The sequence below is a fragment of the Symphalangus syndactylus genome, chromosome 3, assembly GCF_028878055.3.
Source record: "Symphalangus syndactylus isolate Jambi chromosome 3, NHGRI_mSymSyn1-v2.1_pri, whole genome shotgun sequence".
NCBI lineage: Eukaryota > Metazoa > Chordata > Mammalia > Primates > Hylobatidae > Symphalangus > Symphalangus syndactylus.
The window spans coordinates 113,166,267-113,187,071 of NC_072425.2; the positions used below are offsets into that span (position 1 = coordinate 113,166,267).

The 20,805-nt window shown below is 37.7% G+C and overlaps 2 protein-coding genes across 7 annotated transcripts in view; one reads left to right on the forward strand and one right to left on the reverse strand.

The window, feature by feature from the left end:
• DBF4 (DBF4-CDC7 kinase regulatory subunit) overlaps positions 1-8,693 on the reverse strand; it is a 32,150-nt gene extending 23,457 nt beyond the window's left edge. The window contains exons 1-2 of one of the 3 annotated variants that reach the window (XM_055272819.2): positions 8,408-8,693; positions 6,971-7,143 (exon numbers count right to left, since the gene is read on the reverse strand). In XM_055272819.2, the coding sequence (XP_055128794.1) occupies positions 6,971-7,143; positions 8,408-8,453 (219 nt within the window). In that variant the 5' untranslated portion in view covers positions 8,454-8,693. Of the gene's footprint in view, positions 1-6,970; positions 7,145-8,407 lie in introns of those variants that run through there. The other 2 variants (XM_055272820.2, XM_063636420.1) reach the window with 2 other exon arrangements.
• A 104-nt stretch (positions 8,694-8,797) lies between these two features.
• The window catches only part of SLC25A40 (solute carrier family 25 member 40), a 68,106-nt gene continuing 56,098 nt past the window's right edge, over positions 8,798-20,805 (forward strand). The window contains exons 1-2 of one of the 4 annotated variants that reach the window (XM_063636425.1): positions 8,878-9,087; positions 9,742-9,779. The gene's annotated coding sequence lies outside the window, so the exon portion shown is untranslated. Of the gene's footprint in view, positions 9,088-9,741; positions 9,780-20,805 lie in introns of all 4 variants that reach the window. The other 3 variants (XM_055272835.2, XM_055272836.2, XM_055272838.2) reach the window with 3 other exon arrangements.

The window sequence follows — 20,805 nt, forward strand, 5'->3', positions numbered from 1 at the left end:
CCCAGTGCAGCCTCAACCCCATGTTCTCAAGTGATCCTCCCGCCTCGGCCTTCTAAACAGCTGGCACTATAGGCACATGCCACCAAGGTATTTTCAACTAGGTCATAAAAACCATAAACTGTTTCATATGCCAAGCACAGTAAAAAATTAAAATTTGATGCAATTATTTCATAAATTGGTGGCTTTTATACTGTATTTTTCTGAACCTAAAACTCTGAGGAAGTATAAGAGCTCCTATAACAGCAGAACAGCAGCATGTGCTGGATACTATTCTTAAACACTTTATATATGTTAATTAACTTAATCTATGAACAGCCTCATGATACCATCTACATTTTCTGCAAGATAAAAAGTGAAGAGAGGTGACTTGCTTAATGTTACCCAGTAGCAAATAATATAATTTGAACATAGGCATTCTGACTCAAGCCCATGATCTAAAGCAGCAGTGTCCAATACAACTTACTTAAGCATTTGAAATGACCTTGGTAGTGTGATTAAGCCACTGAATTTTTTTTTTCTTAAGAGATGGGGTCTTGTTATGTTGCCCAGGTTGGCCTTGAACTCCTGGGCTCAAGAGAGCCTCCTGCCTCAGCCTCCCAAGTACCTGAGAGTACAGGCACACACTACTGTGCCTAGCTCAAGCCGTTGATTTATAAATTTGATTTTAAAGACTTTAAATTTAAGTAACCACATATCACTAATGGTTACCATAGCAGACAGTACAAGTCTAAATCAATGATTATTACACCTTCCCCTGAGGCTTCAACTTACAGGATGCAGGGAACCTTTACCCTTAAGAGTATAAGACTGTTTGAAAAGAATTTCTTTACTAAAATATTTAAAAACCACCGCCTAAGTATCTGAGTTTACTTATAAAGACATGTACCAAAGTGAAGGTTATTAAAGATCGCCAGGGTCAGGAAAATAAAAATAGGTAGAAGTAAATACTAAGTAGAATACTATTATTAGAAAAATATATAGTATAAATATGTATACTATAAATAAAAACCCATTAGGCAGAAGTAAATTGTGAATCATTAATAATCAGTAACAATTTACATCCATGAAGATTTCTTAAAATATTTTAAATAGCTGTATCTATTTTCTATAGGATCCCACACTATAAATGAGAATAAAAATGAAGTCAAGCGTGTAACAGATAAGTCAACTTCATCTAAGCATTAAGCAGAATTTGCTACTGAGACCACTGGCCTCCTTGGTTAAGTGCAAATCATTTCTTTTCTGACCAACATTCATTTTCATTGACCAGTAAATAATATACCTACATTTATTTATTCCAGGGATTACAGACTCAAATGCCTATAAGGGCCAGGCAATAATATAAATAATTCACACATCAAAAACTGCCTTCATTTTCATAAATATGAGGCCCTAGTAATGTCAGAGGTTCTAATTTTTCATAAGAAACCCAATCTCCTATACACTTTTATTGTGACAAATATAAAATTCACCATTTTAACCATTTTAAGTGTACAATTTAACGGCAGTAAGTACATTCACATTATGCAACCATCACTACTAAAACATTTCTATAACTTTTCCATGATCCCAAACTGAAAGTCTGTATCCATTAAATAATAACTCCTCATTCCTCATTTTTCCCAGCCTCTCATAACCTTTATTCTACTTTCCATCTCTGAAATTGGCTATTCTAGATAACTCATATAATGGAATCCTACATTTGTTCTTTTGTAACTGGCTTCCTTCACTTAGCACAATGTTTTTTGTGGTTCACCCATGTTGTAGCATGTATTAGAATTTCATTCCTTTTTAAAGCTGAATAATATTCTATTGTATGTATATACAACCTCTTCTTTATCTATTTACTTGTTGGACATTAAGGCTGTTCACACTTTTTGGCTATTGTGAATAATAAATATCTTTGAGACCCTGCTTTCAATTCTTTTGGATGTACAGTCAGAAATGGAATTGCAGAATCATATACTAAATCAATTTTTTACTTTTTTCAGAAACCACCCATACTATTTTGTATGCTGGCTATATGGTTTTACACTACCACCCACAGTGCACAAGGGTTCTACTTCTTCAAATCCTTGTTAACACTTGCTATTTTTCTGGTTAACAGTAACCATCCTAACAGGTGTTAAGTGATTACTGATTGACATTTCCCTAATGATCAGTGATGTTGAACATTTTTTCATGTACTTATCCGCCATTAGTATATCTTTTCTGAGTAAATGTCTTTTCAGTTCCTCTGTCCATTTTTAAATTGGGCCATTTGTCCTTTTGTTCTTGGGTCACACAAGTTCTTTATATAGGTATTCTGGATATTAATCCCTTAGCAGATGTATAATTTGCAAAGATTTCCTGCGATTCTGTGCATCTTTTCACTCCTGAAAATGTCCTTTGAGGCACAAAAGTTCTTAATCCTGATGAAGTCCAATTTTATACTTTTCATTTGTTGCACATGATTTTGGTATCATATCCAAGAAATCACTGCCAAATCCAATGTCATGAAGATTTCTCCCTATATTTTCCACTAAGAGTTTCAGTTCTTACAAATAAATCTTTGATCTATTTTGAGCTCATTTACGCGTATGACAGTAAAGGTCCAACTTCATTTTTCTGCATGTAGATATCCAGTTTTCCCAGCACCAGCTGTTGAAAAGATCATCTTTTCCCCAACGAATGGTCTTGGCACCGTTCTTGAAAGTCAATTAGCCATATATGCAAGGGTTTATTTCTGGGTTCTCTGTTCTATTCTATTGGTCTGTATGTCTGTTCTTATGTTAGTACCACTTATTTCCTTTGGTTTTTAATTTCTTACAGAGTTAAAACTCCTTAGTAGTGAATAAAATGCCCTTTGCAATCTAGCCCTAATATAATTTTGTTTTCTGCCACTTCCCCCACCTATATCCTAAGCTCAAATCCCACTGCAACATTAGTAGTTGTACAAACGAACCACATTGACATATATTTTAAATATGCTTTCCTCTATTTAGTATGTCTATTTGCCTTGCTAACTAAGACTTCAAGATCCAGCTCAAACTTTATCTCTGTTGATTCCTAACGGCAGAGTTAATCATTCCTATTGCTGTGTTCTAATAGCAATTTCTACATATTTCTGTCAAAGCATTGACAACACTCTAATATAAATTATTTAGTTGTCTGAGGTTTCCACTAGACTAAGAATACCTAGAGGGTTATATTTTACTTATTTTTGTATCTCTAGGATCTAAAACAGTGCTGATATACTAGAGACAGTGGTGGAATAATTTTTGAATGAATTCCCACATGCCCAAATCTTCATCATTCTTCAAAGCCGTGTTCCAACTGTGTGAACAAAACCCACAATTCCTCAGCTAGAACTAATCTCTCCTTTCTCTTGATGTTCTATGTTGTATTATTAACACAATTACTTGCACCAATGTCATCTCTACCTGGGTTAGAACGTGAAGATAGGACGGACATAAGGATTCATTTTTTATTTTTCTTTTGAGACACAGTCTCACTCTGTTGCCCAGGTGGAGTGCAGTGGCACAATCTTGGCTCACTGCAACCTCCACCTCCCAGGCTCAAGAGATTCTCCTGCCTCAGCCTCCCCAGTAGCTGGGATTACAAGTGTGTGCCACCATGCCCAGCTAAATTTTTGTATTTTTAGTAGAGATGGGGTTTCACCATGTGGGCCAGACTGGTCTCAAACTCCTGACCTCAAGTGATCTGCCTAACTCAGCCTCCCAAAGTGCTAGGATTACAGGCGTGAGCCTCCGAGCCCGGCTGGATTCATTTTTGAATCTACCAAAACACAAAGTGCAGTGCACATCATACTCAAACATTTGTTGAATCAGTTTTACCAGGGTCTTCAATGTATTAGACATTGTTGAATCTATGCCATTTAAAGAGTAAACTCAAAACGTATTTTCTGATGACTCAAGGTGATCATGACGAACATCAAACCTTTTACTGTTCAAGCTAATATGCCAAGGTATCAGCCTACATTTCTGTTCCTCTCCAATTGCCTTATTTTAGCCACAACTATTTAGACATGGACCTAACTGTGGCTGATCCCATGTCCTCCTTAGAAGGTTTTGTAACACCTACTTTTCTTGCACTATTAAAGGTATTTCCTCTTTATATCAGAATCTGGGTGCTGGGCTCTCAGTGGTTAAATTTGTCAGAAGCATACTCTGCAGATAAATGGGATATTAAGATGTTTTCACCGAGATTACAGAAACCAAAGTACATGAAGTGGTGAATTAAAAAGGCACCTAAAGTAATGATGTGAAGATAAAATAACTCATGTAGGAGATCTTTATGACAAAATCTTTTTTAGTAATAGAAACAGTAAATGTGTTGAAGACAGAAACCAGGACCTGAGGATTAAATATCATTAATTATAGAAAAGATAGTATGGGAAGATCAGAATTCAATAAATAAGACATTTTTTAGGAGAAAGTTAATAAATCAAATTCGGTTGAAAATCCACAGCTTTAGATTTTTGGGAAATCCAAAAGAAAATTTGGGAACTTACACCCTTAATATGCTCCTAACTTCACTGGTCTGCTTCAATCATTTCAGGGTAAAGACTAAGTATGTAAAACCAAAAGGTCCCTCAACTATTATGTATGGCAGAAGTAATTCAAAATTTGTTTCTTGCAATTACCTCAGGAACTGCTGTGGAGATAGGAGAAAGAAAGAAGGTGACAGGGCAAGTGGTTCTTGCTTTAGCCTCTGTACTGCTGTTTTAGCCCAAGGAGTTCCCTTTTTACAGGCTTTACACATTGGACTTCTGAATATTATTTTGTTCCAAGGGTTCTACTGATAAAAACACAAATCTAAATATCACTGATTGAGACCATTAGACCTAGAGTTAGTGGGTTGTTCTCAATTGTATCAGATAGCTACTTTGAGCTACCTTTTTTTTTTTTGGAGACAGGGTCTCACTGTCACTCAGGCTAGGGTACAGTGGCACAATCTTGGCTCACTGCAACTTCCGCCTCCCAGGTTCAAGCGAGGTTCATGCCTCGGCCTCCCGAGTAGCTGGGACTACAGGCATGCACCACCATGCTTGGCTAATTTTTGTATTTTTTAGTAGACATGGAGTTTTGCCATGTTGCCCAGGCTGGTCTTAAACTCCTGTCCTCAAGCCATCTACCTACCTCGGCCTCACAAACTGCTAGGATTACAGGTGTGAATTACCAGCCAGATAGCCATTTGTAGCCATTGATTGCTAGAGGAACAGAATGGTGCAGGTACTATGTTGCTGTGGGAATTAAGAAGCTAATACTGCTCTAATTGGACCATTTACTTTCTCTGGACCTCAAGTACTTTGTTTCTAAGATGAAGGGGTATTTTTTACTCAATGTCTAAGGTCCTTAACACATTAAGATACTCTTAACAGGTGTATAGTCAATAGGGTGGCAGGCCTAGAAAACATGACCTTTAAGAATGCTGTCGCATGATCATTATGATAAATACGACTATTACAAGCACGTGACAGTGTTTTAGTTTAACAAAATGAATAGTAAAAAAGTAGAAAAACTTTTCAGAGATAGGTAAATAAAATATCATATTAACAGTTCCAGGAAACCTGTTAGTGTATGTTCTTTTGATAAGTTTTCTAGTCTGGGAATCGGCTGGGCCTGGAGGGCTCATGCTTGTAATCCCAGCACTTTAGAAGGCTGAGGTGGGCACATCACCTGAGGTCAGAAGTTTGAGACCAGCCCGGGCAACATGGTGAAACCCTGACTCTACTAAAAATACAAAAATTACCCAGGAGTGGTGGCACAAGCCTGTAATCGTAGCTACTCAGGAGACGGAGGCTGAGGCACAAGAATCACTTGAACCTGGGAGGCGGAGGTTGCAGAGAGCTGAGATCGCACCACTGCACTCCAACCTAGGCTATATAAAACGAGACTCCGTCTCAAAATAAAAATAAAAATGAAAAGTTACTAGTCTGGGAATGAAAGGATCAGTTTAGACATTCAAAGACTCAGACCTTCAGAAAGTCAAAGTCCAGTATGAACCTTTTAAACAGAAAAAAATCTTAATTACCTCATTTGCTAAAATTCAGCCAATATCAACCTTAATCCTATTAAGGTCCTAGAATTTTGCCTGAGTTTTCTAATTTCCCAATCATCTAATCAGTGTATAAGGTAGGAAAGAAGGTATTCCACATTCTTAATGCAAATTTCTTTTCCTTTAGTAACATTCATTCTGTTGAAACAACATCTGTATCACTCAGGAACAATTTTAACTGTGTGGTTTGCATGGGTGTTCTGTAGTAACATTCTTAACTGTTACACTAGTCCAGACAAACTTATGTAGCTCCCCAAGATTCATAATCAAGAAACTGCTGTTGGGCCAGGCGCGGTGGCTCACGCTTGTAATCCCAGCACTTTGGGAGGCCGAGGCGGGTGGATCACGAGGTCAGGAGATCGAGACCACGGTGAAACCCCGTCTCTACTAAAAAATACAAAAAATTAGCCGGGCGTGGTGGCGGGCGCCTGTAGTCCCAGCTACTCGGAGAGGCTGAGGCAGGAGAATGGCGTGAACCCGGGAGGCGGAGCTTGCAGTGAGCCGAGATTGCGCCACTGCACTTCAGCCTGGGCGACAGAGCAAGACTCCGTCTCAAAATAAATAAATAAATAAATAAATAAATAAATAAATAAATAAATAAACAAACTGCTGTTATCTGGAGGACATTCCAACATTACAGTAAGCAGTCAATGAGCAGTTCCATAGGACAGGGGAGTCTTACACTCTAAGAACTTTATACTAGACTGCTAATCAGAGAAACCTGAAAGGTCAGTACACAAAAGGTTAAAACAAATGGTTTTTCGTTAACGATAAACAGCTGATAAAAATGTTAGGCTTGGTGCTAATAGAAGGGTTTAAGTTTTCCAAAATGAAAAATTTAAATGATTACATAGTAGAAAGTACTAGTTACAAATTTTTCCTTCTATGCCAGTGTAGAGTTTTCACTTACCCCTCCCAGATCCTTAATGTCCTTTTGAAGTTTTTCAGATATGGTGACAGAAGGTAAGTCAAGGTAAAATACTTTTCCCCAAAGTGGCTTACATTTGGATTTTTCTGGCCTGTTATCAGTTTTCAGAGATTTCAAAGATGGTCTGTTTTTTTCATTTTTGACTTGGATTCCACCTATTAAAGATGTTTAGAATCAGATGTTTTACAGACACTTTAACTATTTTTAAAATATTTCATTATGCAATATTACAGAATAAAAATTCTTACAACCTTACCAGTTTATTAGCATTGAAATGTATTTCTTTGTGGTACTACTTAGGATAAAGGCAAAATGCCCTATATACTTTCACAGACCGCATATTGTAAAATAATAGTTGACTCAGCAAGAAATATTCGTGTGTTTATTTCTGAGGCACGGAACTATATAAAACTCTTTTGAAAGATTTTCTTCTTTAGGATGTAAACTCCATGGGGGTATTTAATACTCATCTATTTATTGCGCATCTGCCATTCTGCTGAACATTCAAAACTGGTGTTTAAACTTCATTTAGCGATGAAAGAATCCTGTTACTCAGAATAGCCTAGTCCTCAAGGGTTTCAGACTGCTCAAGTTTTAGTTTCATATCAAGTTTGTCTGCATATTAACAACTAAACGGTCCATTTCACATACAGTTTGTCTACGTATTAAGAACTTAACGGTCCATTACGAAGAACTAAACCTTTCATTATTTTCATTAAGAACAGATCTGAGATCCAAGCAACTGCTTTAAAAATTAATTTTTCAAACGCAATCTGTTCTTAAATTGGTAGTTACTATACACACACAAACACCTGTACAAAAAACTTAGGTGCTGGAATGTTTCACCAAATAAAGTGATTGAAAATGGAAATTTGCTTTTGTTTCCCTGTTTGTAATGTTGAAACCAGCAAAGGAGTGATTGAAATACAATGCTTTCCCCCAACTTATGAGGAAAGGAAAATAAACTTTGAAGGGTAAGACCAAAAATCCACCCACAATCACTCAATCTAATCCTGAAGCGAAAAGCCACGAGCGCGTCTGACTTTAAATTGAGGATGCAGTCCGTCGCCTCCAAGGGCCCGGGCGGAGGCTTAGCATCTGCGAGAGCCCAGGAGGAGACAGCGCCGCAGTCCCGGCGAGGTCCCGGATCTGCACATTGTTTGCTAGTTTTCAACCGAAGGCACGGACGGGAATGAATCTGGGACCGCCGCTGTAAACGGCAGAGCGCTCCAGGGGCCGGGCCAGGATCCGTTCCTTCTTAGGCAAAACACTGAACGGAGGCCCCTTCCTTCAGACCCCAGAGGGCGGTCAGAAAAAAAGAAGCTGAGGACCCGACGGGAGAAGTCTGAAGAATCAATGGTGGAACCACGAGGGGAGGAAAGGATTAAAGGGACTGCAGGCGGAGGAGGGGCTTCTTACCCTGGAAATGTCCTTTACTGTGGATCCTCATGGCCCCGGAGTTCATGGCAGTCGCCCGGCACCTACATGCTGGGTCCGGAGAAAGTGTCGCGCCGGGCAGCCGGGAAAGCACGGCTTCCCCAGGCCTGTTGACAGGACGGCCACCTCTCTCCTTCCGCCGGCTACGGCCTCTACGCAGTAGAGGTACCGCGTCTGCGGGTCGGGTTTCCGGGGCCGGATCCGGCTCCAAGGCGCGGAGGAGGAAGGCGCAAAGCACAAACGAGTGGGCTGCGGCGGTTGAAGATTTGAAAACGCGTCACGCGGCCGCGGCGCCGATACGCGCGCCCCGCCCCGTCTCACGCCACGCGCCGTGCCCCGCCTCGCGCTCGCCCCTCGTGCCCGCCTTCTCGCGCTGCGCGCCCCGCCCCCTCACGCCGCTGTTCTCGCGCCTCGCTGCGTGCCCGCAGGATGTGTCTCCGCCTCTGCCCCGCCTCCATTCCGATGCTCTTTAAGCCTCAGACCCTGGCTCTCGGTCCGCCGCTTCAGGTCTTGGCGCAGCCTCAGAGAGTTGGCGCGGCTCTGTGTTGACCAAACCTAGTGGATGCAGTTAGTGCCGGAGCCGGGCCCCGCCCATCACCAGGGTTATTCCCGCCTTCTAGGTTTGCCAGGACTGCCGGCCCTCCTGCTGCCTTTTCCCCCAGGTATGCTAATTTTCCACTGGTCGGACGTCTGGGAAGCTGAAGGCGAGGGGCTTTGGCTGAGTCCGGACTCAGCTCTTGCCGGGGCCGGGGCGGGGGCCGGAGCCGGAGCCGGACAGCGGCGGCAGCCGCAGCCCCTGCTCAGCGCGCCCTGGGTCGCACAGCAAGCGGGGTTTTCCCGCGATCACTGCCGACCCCGCCGGCTGAGGACAGCTGCAGAGGGACTTGCGGGAGTGAGAGCGGACCCGGGGGGCGTCGGAGGGAGGGTCTGGCCAGGCGGCCCCCGGCCTTGACGGCAGCGCCACCCCAGAACGCGTCCAGGTCACTTCGTGTCCTTGGGTAGTTGGCTATTTGCGCTGCCCTGTTGACGTTTATTGTATCCAGACCTGTTTTCTTTTAGTTGAGTGTAAGTTTATTTCAACAATGAAGGAATGGAAAGTAACATCTCATTTTTTTTCCTGTAAAACAGATTAAAGATCAAATTAAAATGCTTGTGAATATATTTTAATTTTATAAGTTGGAACATGCCTCTCCAAAAAAAAAAAAAAAAAATCTGTTTCTTCAGGAGGAGGAGGATATTTTGAACTATTTTGCATTCCTTTACTCCAGGCCATAATAGGCACTCCTGTAATGGTTGATTTTTTTTTTACCTGGTAGCTCAAGGAAGTCAGAGTCTCAACGTTACGGTTTTGCAGGTGGGTACCTCAAAGAATAGAGAAGGGTGGGTTGTGACAAGATTAGCTGGAGGACGCAGAGAACAGGTTTGCTAAGGGAAATGAGAGTTTGGTTTCAGACAGGTTTATGTTGAAGGGCCTGGGGCGACAATCATGGAACTATGCTTATTAGACAGTTAAAGGTGTTTATGACTCGAGAGAAATGTCTAGCAGAAGTGGACATGCGAAGAGGAAATAGAGATTGATTTGATATCTCTCCAATAAAATATTTCTGCCTCAAGGTCTATTGATGTCAATCATGGGGCAGTTCATTAGAGGTTAACAGATCTTGAGTGGTGGAAGGAAGTGTAGTTTAAATAAACATATTCAATATTGTAATTTCTGTAGGAAAAAGAACTTATTTTCAAAATATAAGCTACAGAGAGCACAAAATGTTTATATTTACAGAAAGATTTAAAAAGTTGGGAAGCAGTAATATAGAATGTAGTTAAAGCTTTGGGAGGAAATGAAATTGCCAAGGAGAGCATGTGAAATAAGATAATTGATTATAAGCGTGGTTGATGAAATAGTGAAAGAGATGGAGAAAATGCCACAGAATTGGGAAGAGACTGCAAACATTGGAATCATATGGGTTGGCCTCTGGGTAATTTTGAGCCCCAATTTTAATCAGTTAAAAGGGGGTAATACTTCTCAGGGATGTTGTGAAGATTAAATGAACGTTTTTGAATGCTTAGTACAGTGCCTGGCACAGAGTAGAGCTCCTTAAGAGCTCCGTGATTACTATCATTCCTAGTGAACGCTGCACCAGTTCCTTCATCCCCAGGACAGATAAGGTTAAGACTTGAAAAATAAGTATTTGATTTTGGCGTTTCAGGTATCATTGGTTTCCTTAAGGGTAATTTGAGTAGGTGGCAGAGATAAGTACAGTACTAGATAAAAATTATAATCTTGAAGTTCAGACAGATCGAGTGTACTCTTTCAAAAAAATTTGTTACTGTAGGAAAGTATAATGAAGGGAAGACTGGATCTTTGGAAGGTTTAGAGGATGTGGGAAATATTTAAGCATGCTTCTACAGAGGATAATTTTTTTAAAAAAGGAAGTCTCATTTTATGGTCTTGTGAAAGACGAATTGTGTGTCTTATTTGCCGTGAAGAGGAAGGACAGTAACATAGTTGCACCCTATGCTGTTAGACTCACCCTCGACTGCACTGAAGATGGTAATTCCAAGCAATAAATAAGGAGGAAGTCCGCTTTACGCGATAGTTAGTAATTTTCTAATCTATTGTCCGAGGTTAGTTTTTAAAAATATTACTGGAACCGAAATCTCTTAGTAGCCACAGAAAGGACGTGGCTATAGTCAGTAAGGATAGAAACCTCCTTTTTCTTGTCCAGTAATCAGGTCTGTTGGTAAGAGGGTGGGGTTTGTCTTAAAGTAGGTCTTGAAAATATGCTTGAAAACATTTCTTCAGAGGAAGAGTAGACATTTAAGAAGAAGTGAATGGGGGTAGGGTTATTTATGGTGAGAAACTTTGTTCAAGAGTTACATTAGGCAAAATTGGAGAACATTGAGCAGAATCACGATCTAATTAAATGAATATGTGGCTGTGAATCAAGAGAAATGAATTTTATTCATTGCTGGCCCTGTCCGTAACTAGTTTTGTGACCATGGGCAAATGTTAACCTTTCTGGCTGGGCACGGTGGCTCAAGCCTGTAATCCCAGCACTTTGGGAGGCTGAGGTGGCGGATCACGAGGTCAGAAGTTGGCGACCAGCCTGGCCAACATGGTGAAACTCCGGCTCTACTAACAATACAAAAATTAGCTGGGCATGGTGGTCTCCGCCTGTAACCCCAGCTACTCAGGAGGCTGAGGCAGGAGAATCACTTGAACTCGGAAGGAGGTTGCAGTGAGCGGAAGTCGCGACATTGCACTCCAGCGTGGGCTACAGAGCGAGACTCCATCTCAAAAAAAAAAAAAAAAAGTTAATCTTTCTATGCTAGAATTTCCTTATCTATAAATGAAGATAATATTGTTCAGTCTACTCCACAACTTTTTGTGATTATCAGAGACCTAATCTGATCTTTCAGATTACCTCACACATCCAAATATAAATTTTTTATTCTAGAATCTAGACAAATTAATTTTGTAATACTTAACACGTTTTTTTTCTTTCTTTTGCCTAAGCCTCTTCACCTGGCTTAGCAATTATTTTTTCCTGTCCATAGCAAACCTAGCTTAGATTCAACCTTTATCTCCTGCTCATTTGGGTATAATCATTCCTGTTTGATTCATTTGCCAGCTATTGATATGTTGTTTTCTGAAATGTGTTCTGGTCTATTCTTAATATTTAATTTTCACATTTCATAGTCTCACTATCCTAGTGAATTGGAGGGCTTAAGGTTATGTAAGGTTAAATTCTTAGTTTTGCAGGCTAAGTGTATGAAAGGATAGGATTGGTTAGTGGCTGTGGCACTGTAGTTAATGTCTCAGGTGACTGTGGGCTGGGAAACCAGGGTAAATTCAGCATTATCAGGCCCTTGAACACATCCTAAGTGAAGGATCAAAAATGGAGAGGCTGGGCAAGGTGGCTTACGCCTGTAATACCAGCACTTTTGGAGGCCGTGGTGGGAGGATCACTTGAGTCCAGGAGTTTGAGACCAGCCTTGGCAACATAGGGAGACCCTGTCTCTACAGAAAATGAAAAAATTAGCCAGGAAGGGTAATGCACACTAGTGATTCCAGCTACTCGGGAGGCGGAGGTGGGAGGATCACTTGAGCCCAGGGGTCTAGGCTGCAGTGAGCTATGAGTGGCCACTATAGTCCAGAGTGAAACCTTGTCTCCAAAAAAAAAAAAAAAAGCAAGACAGGAGGATTCAGAATTTGGGAATACATTGGGAATGGATGCCCTGAAGCAACGTAATTCAGAGGCTACTTGGCACCTCCATCAGCTGTTAAAGATAATGAACCAGTTCACAGGTTATATCTTACATACTGAACTAAATTGTAAACTCCTTTAGGGTGGTATGAGGCACATACTTGGCCATGATTATAAAATAAGCCCTGAAGCAACGTAATTCAGAGGCTACTTGGCACCTCCATCAGCTGTTAAAGATAATAAACCAGTTCAGAGGTTATATCTTACATACTGAACTAAATTGTAAACTCCTTTAGGGTGGTATGAGGCACATACTTGGCCATGATTATAAAATAATCTACCTACCTGCCTCATCTCCTGCTTTCCTTCTGTTTTGATTGAGCGTTGACAATGTGCTATGCCCAGTGAAGCTTGTTTACTGTTATACCTGTAGAAGTCTTATCGTATACAATTTTAAAAATTCAAACATTTATCCACATGCAATAAAGTACAGCCATTTTAAACATTATATATCTAAATATGAATTGATGAATTCTAACAAATATGTATATCCATGTAGTTACCACTAAAATGAAAATACAAAACATTTTGCCATCTCAGAAAGATGCTTCATTCTTTCCAGTCTCCCTCCTTTCACCAGAAGTAACCAGTCTTCTGATTTTTATTATCATAGAATGGTTTTCTCTGTATTTCAGCATAATATAAATGGAATCATGTAATTTGTGTATTTTGGTGGTAATTATTTTTCATAATGTAATCTTTTTATGATTCATTTATGCTGTTACATTTATCAATCAGTAGTTCATTCTTTTTATTGCTGAGTAGTATTTCATTGTGCGAATATACCACAGTTTATCCATTCACCTGTTAATGGATATTTGGCTTGTTTCTATTTTTCTGACTGTTATAGATAATGCTGCTATGAACATTCGTACACAAGGTTTTTTTGGACATGTATTTTTACTTATTTTAGAATTGCTGGATCATATGGTAACATAATATTGACAGTATGAAACAGTATTGATGTTTTTGATTCTCCTTCCAGTAATGTATGAAGCACGATGTTGTTATTCACTGGGTATGAACTGGGATCTCATATAGTTTCAGTTTTTAAAATTCAGGTAAAATTCATATAACATAAAATTTGCCATTGTAACCATTTTGAAGTGTAGAATTCAGTGGCTTCCAGTATATTAACAATGTTGTGCAACCATCACCACTATCTAATTCTAGAACATCTTCAACATAGGAAAAAAACCTCTTATCCATTAAGCACTCATTCTCTTTCCTCCTCTCTCCTCAACCCCTGGCAACCACTCTTCTGCTTTCTATCCCTCTGGATTTGCCTATTCTGGACATTTCATAGAAATAGAATATGTGGGTTTTTTGTGTCTGGCTTTTATTGAGCATAATGTTTTCAAGGCTCATCTATTTTGTAGCATGTATCAGGTCTTCATTCATTTTTTAGAGATGAATAAAATTCTCTTGTAGGGATATACCACATTTTGTTTATCCTTTTATCAGTTGATGAACATTTGGTTTCTTTTTATTTTTAGCTATTATGAATAATCTCTGAAGATTTGTGTACAAGCAAGTGTTTGTTAGACTGTTATGTTTCCAGTTCTCTGGGGTATATACCTAGAATTATTACTGAGAATTTCTGGGTCATATGATAATTTTGTGTTTAAAATTTTGAGGAACTGCCAAACTATTTTCCATGTGGCTGCAGCATTTTACATTCTCATTAGCAGTGTAAAAGAGTTCCCATTTCTCCACGTCCTTGTCAACACATGTTATATTCTGTATTTTTAATTATAGCCTTCCTAGTGGGTGTGCAGTGGCATCTATTTCTGGTTTTGATTTTCATATTCCCAATAAGTGATGATGTTGAATACTTTTTTGTGTGCTTATTGGCCGTTAGTATATCTTCTTTAAATATTAGGTCCCTTGCCCCCTTTTTTGAGGGTTTTTTGTTGTTGTTGTTGTTGTTTAGTTTTAAGTTCTTTATATATTTTGGATACTAGACCCTTATCAGATATATGATTTACAAAAATTTTATTCTTTTCTATACCTGGTCTTTTCAATTTTTTGACAGTGTCCTTTGATACACAAAATTTTTTATTTTGATAAAATCTAATTTTATTTTTTCTTTTGTTACTTGTGCTTTTGGTATCATATCTAGGGCACTATTGCCAGATTCAGGGTCATACAGATTTATTCTTGTAAGAATTATCAACTTTGCCTGCATTTATGTCCTTGACCCACTTTGAGATAATTTTCTGTATATGATGTGAGTTGAGGGTCCACCTTCATTTTTCTGCATGTGGATATCCAGTTTTCCCAACACTGTCTGTTGAAAAGACTATTCGTTTTATCATGGAAAGGATTTTAAAACCTTGTTAAAAATCAATTGCCTGTAGATGTATAGGCTTGTTTTTGGACTTTCAGTTCTATTCCATTGATCTATATGTCTCTCCTTATGTCAGTACTACACAATTTTAATTACTGTAGATTTTTAGTAAATTTTGAAATTGGGAAGTATTAGTATTACAAATTTGTTCTTTTCCAAGATTGGCTGTTCAGAGTCTCTTAATATTCCATATGAATTCTAGGATCAGTATATCAATTTCCACAAAAAAAGTAGTTTGAAATTTGGTCACAGTTGCATTGAATTTGTAGAGTATTATCATCTACATAATATGTTTTCCAATTCATGAACACAAGGTGTCTTTCCATTTATTTAAGTCTTCTTTAATTTGAACAGTGTTTTGTGGTTTTCATTGTACAGGACTTACACCCCCTTGGTTGCATTTATTCCTAAGTATTTTATTCTTTTTGATGCTATTGTAAAGGAAACTGTTTTGTTAATTTCATTTTCAAATTGTTCATTGCTATTGTATAGAAATACAATTTATTATTATATATTGATCTTGTATTCTGCAACTTTGCTGAATTTATTAGCTTTAATAGGTTTTTGGTGGATTCTTTAGGATATTATAGATATAAAATCATATCATCTATTAGTAGAGATACTTTTACTTCTTTCTTTCAAATCTAGATGCCTTTTGTTTCTTTTTATTGCCTGATTGCCTCAGCTAGAACTTCTGGTATAATGTGTCATCAAAGTGATGAGAGAATGGACATAGTTTTTATTTTCCTGATCTTCGGGGGAAAGCTTTCAGTCTTTCTTTGTTAATATGTTATTTGTGAGTTTTTTTCATAGATGTCCTTTATCAGGTTGATGAAGTTCCCTTCTTTTCCTACTTTGTCACGTGTTTGTATCATGAAAGGGTGTTGGATTTTGTCAGATTTTTTCCTGCATCAATTGAGTTGATGATGTGTTTTTTTCCTTCATTTAATTAACATGGTATATTTCATTGATTGATTTTAATGTGTTGAGCCATCCTTGTATTCCTGGGGTAAATCTGACTTGGTCATGGTATATAATTGCTTTAATATGTGGTTGTATTTGGTTTACTAGTATTTTCTTGAGAATTTTTGCACCTTTCATACAAAGGGGATATTGGTCGCTAGTTTTCTTGTGAGGTCTTTGTCTGGCTTTGACATCAGAGTAATGCTGTACTGGCTTCATAAAATGAATTAGGAAGTGTTCCCTCCTTTATTTATTGGAAGAGTTTGAGAAGGATTGATGTTAATTCTTTCTTAAATATTGATAGAATTTATCTGTGACACCATCTGGTCCTGGACCTTTCTCTCTTGGGGAATTTTTGATTTTTGATAGAACAGTTTTCTAATAAGTGTATTTAGAAGTAAATAGACTATTGACTCAAGAACAAATAGACTATACTGGTAGTATTGTCTCCACTTTCATTCCTGATTTTAGTAATCTGAGTCGTCTTTTTTTTTCACTTGGCTGGTATACCTAAAAGATTGTTGATTTTGTTGATCCTTTAAACAACTTTTGGTTTTATTAATTCTCTGTGTAGTTTTTATATTCTATTTTTTATCTTCATTTTTATTTATAGTATTTTTTCCTTTTTCATCCTCATTTTATACTATTTTTTCCTTTTCTTTTTTTTTTTTTTTTTTTGAGACAGAGTCTTGCTCTGTCGCCTAGGCCGGAGTGCAGTGGCACAATCTTGGCTCACTGCAAGCTCCGCCTCCTGGGTTCACGCCATTCTTCTGCCTCAGCCTCTCCAAGTAGCTGGGACTACAGGCGCCCGCCACCATGCCCGGCTAATTTTTTGTATTTTTAGTAGAGACGGGGTTTCACCGTGGTCTCGATCTCCTGACCTCGTGATCCGCCCTCCTCGGCCTCCCAAAGTGCTGGGATTACAAGCGTGAGCCACCGCGCCTGGCTATTTTTTCCTTTTCATCTTCATTTTGATATGTAGTATTTTTTCCCTCTTACATGCTTTGGATTTAGTTCTTTTGATAGTTTTATAGGGAGAAGTTTAGGTTATTGTTTTAGAGGTCTTTCTTATTTCTTAATGTAGATTTTTATAACTGGAAATTTCCCTCTGAGCACTGCTTTGCTGTATCCCTTAAGTTTTGGTGTGTTGTGTTTTCATTTTCTCTCATCTGAAGACATTTTCAAGTTTCCATTGTAATTTCTTCTTTGACTCATTGGTTATTTGAGTATATTATTCAATTCCACATATTCAAGAATTTTCCAAATTTTCTCATTATTGATTTTACAGTTTCTCTTATTTTGGTCAAAAAATGATACTTTGTATTATTTTGATTTTATTAAGTAAGAATTGTTTTGTGGCCTAACAGAAGATCTGTCTTAAAGAACATTTCATGTTCACTTAAGAAGAATGTGTATTTTGCTGTTATTTGGTGGGGTGTTCAATATATGTCTGTTAGGTCTAACTGGTTTATAGTGTTGTTCTAGTCTTTCTGATTCATTGGTTATGTTTTGTCTGGTTCATTTCATTATGGAAAGTGTAATGATGAAGTTTCCAACTATTGTTGAACTATCTGTCTCTAGTTCTATCACTTCTGCTGTTTATATTTGGGGCTATATTTTTAGGTGTATATATGTTTATAATTTTTATATTTTCTTAATGGATTGACACCTGTATCGTTATGTAACATCTTTCTTTGCTCTTGTAACAATCTTTGTCTTAAAGTCTATTTTGTCTAATATTGGTACTACCACTCCAGCTCTCTTATAATTACCATTTTCATAAAATGTCTTTTACCACTTTCACCTTCAGCCTATGTGTGTCTTTGGGTCTAAAGTCTTTTTAGACAGCATATAGTTGAACTTTTAAAATTCATTCTTCTAGTCTCTACCTCTTAATTGGAGAGTTTATTTAATGAAATTACTCATGAGAGAACATATTTTGCCATTTTGCTGTTTTTTATATGTCATATCATTTTATTCCTCCATTCCTTCATTATCACCTTCTTTTGTGACAGATGTGTTCTGGTGTACCATTTTAATTCCCTTGTAATTTCTTTTAAAATATATATTTTAGGTATTTTCTTAATGGTTGTCTTGGGGATTGCAATTAACATCAAATTTATAACAGTTTAGTTCAGAATAATATCAGCTTGGTTTCAATAGTATACAAAACGTTTGCTCCTGAATACCTCCATCTCCCCATCCACTTTATGTTGTGATAAATTACATATTGTTATTGTAAGTAACATACATAATAGATGTAAATGATATAAGTCAATTTAGATTTATAACTATTTTATGTAATTGTATTTTAAATCATACGGGGAGGGGGGAGTGGTGTTGCTAACCAAAAATACACTAAAAATTCTGTTACTAACTAAAAATAAAAATACAGATTTTTACATTTATCTACATTGTTATGTTTATTGTTTCATTCTTTTACGTTCAACCTATTTGTATCTTTAAATATAAAGTGTCATGCTGGGTGTGGTGGCTCACTCCTGTAATCCCAGCTTCTCAGGAAGCTGAGGCAGGAGAATCTCTTGAGGCCAGGAGTTTGAGACCAGCCTAGGCAACATAGTGAGACCTGTCTGTAAAAAATTTAAAATAAAATTAGCTGAGCATGGTGGTGTGTGTCTGTGATTCCAGTTACTTGGGAGACTGAGGCAGGAGGATCACTTGAGCTCAGGAGTTTGAGGCTGCAGTGGGCTGTAATCATGCCACTGTACTCCAGCTTGGGTGACAGAGCAAGACTGTGTCTCATATTTTTTAAATAAAAATCTCTGGTAGCCAAGATATAGTTTGATTAATTTTTTAAATTGATTTTGCCAATCTCTGCCTTTTAGTTGTATATTTACATTATTGAGGTGGGATTTACATCTGCCATTTTGTTACTTGTTTTCTGTATTTCATTTATATACAGGTGCTCCTCAACTTATGATGGGGTTACATCCCAACAAACCCATCATAAATTGAAAATGTCATAAGTCAAAAATCCACTTATACACCTAATCTACTGGGCATCGTAGCTTAACCTAGTCTACCTTAAACATGCTCAGAACACTTACATTAGCCTACAGTTAGGCAACATGGTGTAACATAAAGCTTATTTTATAAAAGACTGTTGAATATCTCATGTAATTTATTGAATACTGTACTGAAAGTGAAAAACAGAAATGGAATGGTTGTATGGATACTCGAAGTATGATTTCTACTGAATGTATGTTGCTTTTGCACCATCATAAAGTTGAAAAATAGTAAGTGGCACCATTGTAAGTTGGGTATTGTGTATATTGTGCTTGTTTCACTGTCTCTTTACTGCCTCCTTTTATTTTAAATAGGTATTGTTGTATATTTTAATTTCATTGTTTCTTCTAATATATTTTAAAATTTTCTTTATGGTTGCTTGCGAGCTTTCAATTAACATCTTAGTTTATAAAATCTAGTTCAGATTAATGCCAACATAATTTCAATAGTTTATAAAAATTGGCTCTTGTATAGCTCCATTCCCCTTCCCCACCTTTGTGCTATTGTTGTCATATGTTATATCTTTACATATTGTATGCTCATAACAAAGATTCGTTTATTGCTTTATGCAGTTGCCTTTTATATCAGGAGCAAAAAGGAGTTACAAACAAAAAAAATACATGCCTATTATCACTACCTAACTTACTACTTTTGCTGGTACTCTATTTCTTCCTATGAATCCCAGTTACTATCTAATGCCTTTCATTTTAGCTTAAAGGACTTCTAGTGTTTGTTGTAGGGCAAGTCTGCCAGTGACAAATTCTCTGATTTTCTTTATCTAGAGATGTCTTAGTTTGGGTTTTTTTCTTTTAATTCTGAAGGATAATTTTGCTAAATACAGAATTCTTGTTTGACAGTCTTTTTCTTTTATTTGCATGTTATCTACTGCCTTGTGGCCTCCATGATTTTACATGTGAAATCAGCTGTTAATCTTATTAAGTATCCCTTCAGTATGATGAATTGCTTCTTTCTTGCTGCTTTCAGGATTCTCTCTGTTTGGCTTTCGTCAATTTCATTTAAATGTGTCTCTGTGAAAACTCAATCTCTGAGTTTCTCCTACTAGGGATTTGCTGAGCCTCTTGGATGTATAGATTCATTTCTTTCGTCAAATTTGGGAAGCTTTTGGCCATTATTCCTTCTGCCCTTTTCGTTTTTTTCTTTCTGGGACTTTCATTAGGTGTGTGTTGGTTTGCTTGATAATGTCCCACGAGTCTCTTAGGTTCTGTTCTTTTTTCTTTTTTTTTCTTTCTTTCTGTTCCTCAGATTGGATAATCTCAATAGACCTATCTTCAAGTTTGCTGATTCTTCTACCTGCTCAAGTCTGCTGTTGGATTGTCTAATGAATTTTTCATTTCAGTTATTGTAATTTTCAATTTTGGAATTTCTCTTTGGTCACTTTTTTGTAATTTCTGTTTCTTTATTAATAGTCTCTCCTTTATGAGACATTGTTCTCAGGATTTCCTTTAGTTCTTTTACATGATTTTCTTTCCTCTTTGTGTATATTTAAAATCATTGTTTTAAAGCCTTGGTCTTCTAAATCCAGTTTCTGGGGTTCCTCAGAGAGAATTTCTATTATGTTATCTTTTCCCTTTGTATGAGCCACATTTCTTTGCATGCCTCATAATTTTTTACTGAAGACTGGACGTTTTAAATATAATACAGCAACTTTGGAAACCAGATTCTTTGCCTCTCCAGGATTTGTTCTTGCTCACTGTGGTTGCTGTTGTTTGTTTAGTGACTTTTCTTAATTAATTTTGTCAAGTCCATATACA